Consider the following 1,551-nt stretch of genomic DNA (forward strand, 5'->3'; position numbering starts at 1 on the left):
GGGGCCAGCTTTAAGAACTGGAGTGTCACTGCCTGACACACAGCAATGACAAAAGGACCATAAGGCTTTCATCAGAGAAAGATGCAAGATAGTGTTTAGGATGGCATGTGAGATGCTCTTGGGTCCTCCCTGAGCTAGGAAAGGACACACTTGCAGGAACTGTGGTTCCTATATTTCTGTGATAGGAAATGAACCAATAGATAATATTTGTTACATTATCTAAATGAGCCCTGGGCTGGTGTGTCATGGGGAAACCTTGAAATTAGACGTCTCCAGTTTGCTACAGAATGTAAAAATCAGAGACAGTTATGCATTTGTGCATGTGTGGCCACTACCCTACCCTCCATCATCACTAGATGATGGCTGGATATACATTTTATCCACATTGGATCCAAAACACCTAGGAAAGCATCCATTACAGAGCACTGATTAAATATGTATTGATTGAAAGAAATAAGGCATAAAAATACCATGAGAATCAAAGCAGGGAGTCAGACTCTGACTCAACAGTGAACTTTATAAAGATTAAAGGTGTAGGGAAATAGAATGTTTTGCCCCAGGAATGGCCAGATCATTAAACAGAAACTTGGCAGAGGTACTGTAAAGAGAACATAAGCTTTGAATGGTAGTGTTTGAAGTGTGTGTGTGTGTGTGTGTGTGTGTGTGTGTGTGTGTGTGTGTACTCTATGGAGCCCTTTCTTTAAATGAAATCTTACACAGAAGTCCAATAAATTACTTAGATAGGAGGACAGTCACTTTCATTGCAGTGGAGATGGACACTGTCCCCATGCCACCTGCTGCGCCTGAAAGGCTCCACCAGAGCCCTTAAGTACAGATTGAAAAACCACTGGATTTGGTGACTTCTAAGGGCCCTGCTAGGTTGTCTATGAATTTGGAACAACAGTGAGTTGAGTTTACCTCAGATGACTTTATTTTTTACTCAAAATTCCTAGACATCCAATCTTGGATGCAGGAAAGGCTTTAAAATCCCCACCAAGTATCAACTTCAGAAAAATATAAAACCTGGAGTTAGACTTGGGATGCCTCTAGCCTGGCTCCACCCACGTCCCAGCTACCTCCGGCATACCTCTTCATGGACTTGGGGGAGAGCTCCTTTTCTACTTCTTTCACTGGCATGCTGTAGGAGTCCACGTTATATTCACTGTCATCATCATACTCGTGGTCCAGCAGTGTTCTTGCCCATGTTCCCATGTCATAAGGGGGTAGCATTCCTCCAAACTCAGAGGGCAGGATCTCGGGATGAATTAGTTGGTGTAGACTGTTCAGGTTGTTACCATGCAAAAATATCTACAAATGCAAGAAGAGGGGTGAAAAAAACACACAGAGGAGAATAAATATAATCCAAATGCTGGGGGGAGGGAGTGAGGATAGGAAGAGCAAAAATATGAGTTTTCCATGTCTGTGAAAATATTTATGCATTTCATTAATTCTAAGAAACAGACAGGCTGTTACTGTTATCTTAGTATTTCATATAAAAATCCTGAAGTTTAGGGATTTTAAGTAGCTTCTAGAAGCTCTCATAGCTAGCTA

At 41.8% G+C, this 1,551-nt stretch overlaps 1 protein-coding gene across 3 annotated transcripts in view; it reads right to left on the reverse strand.

Moving 5' to 3' along the window:
- The window catches only part of CLVS2 (clavesin 2), a 117,796-nt gene that overhangs the window by 60,307 nt on the left and 55,938 nt on the right, over positions 1 to 1,551 (reverse strand). For all 3 annotated transcript variants that reach the window (XM_019630807.1, XM_019630805.1, XM_019630806.1), the window contains exon 5: positions 1,088 to 1,308. In XM_019630807.1, coding sequence (XP_019486352.1) covers positions 1,088 to 1,308 — 221 coding nt within the window. The remainder of the gene's footprint in view (positions 1 to 1,087; positions 1,309 to 1,551) is intronic.

The sequence above is a fragment of the Hipposideros armiger genome, unplaced genomic scaffold (genome assembly GCF_001890085.2).
Source record: "Hipposideros armiger isolate ML-2016 unplaced genomic scaffold, ASM189008v1 scaffold_948, whole genome shotgun sequence".
NCBI classification, from domain to species: domain Eukaryota; kingdom Metazoa; phylum Chordata; class Mammalia; order Chiroptera; family Hipposideridae; genus Hipposideros; species Hipposideros armiger.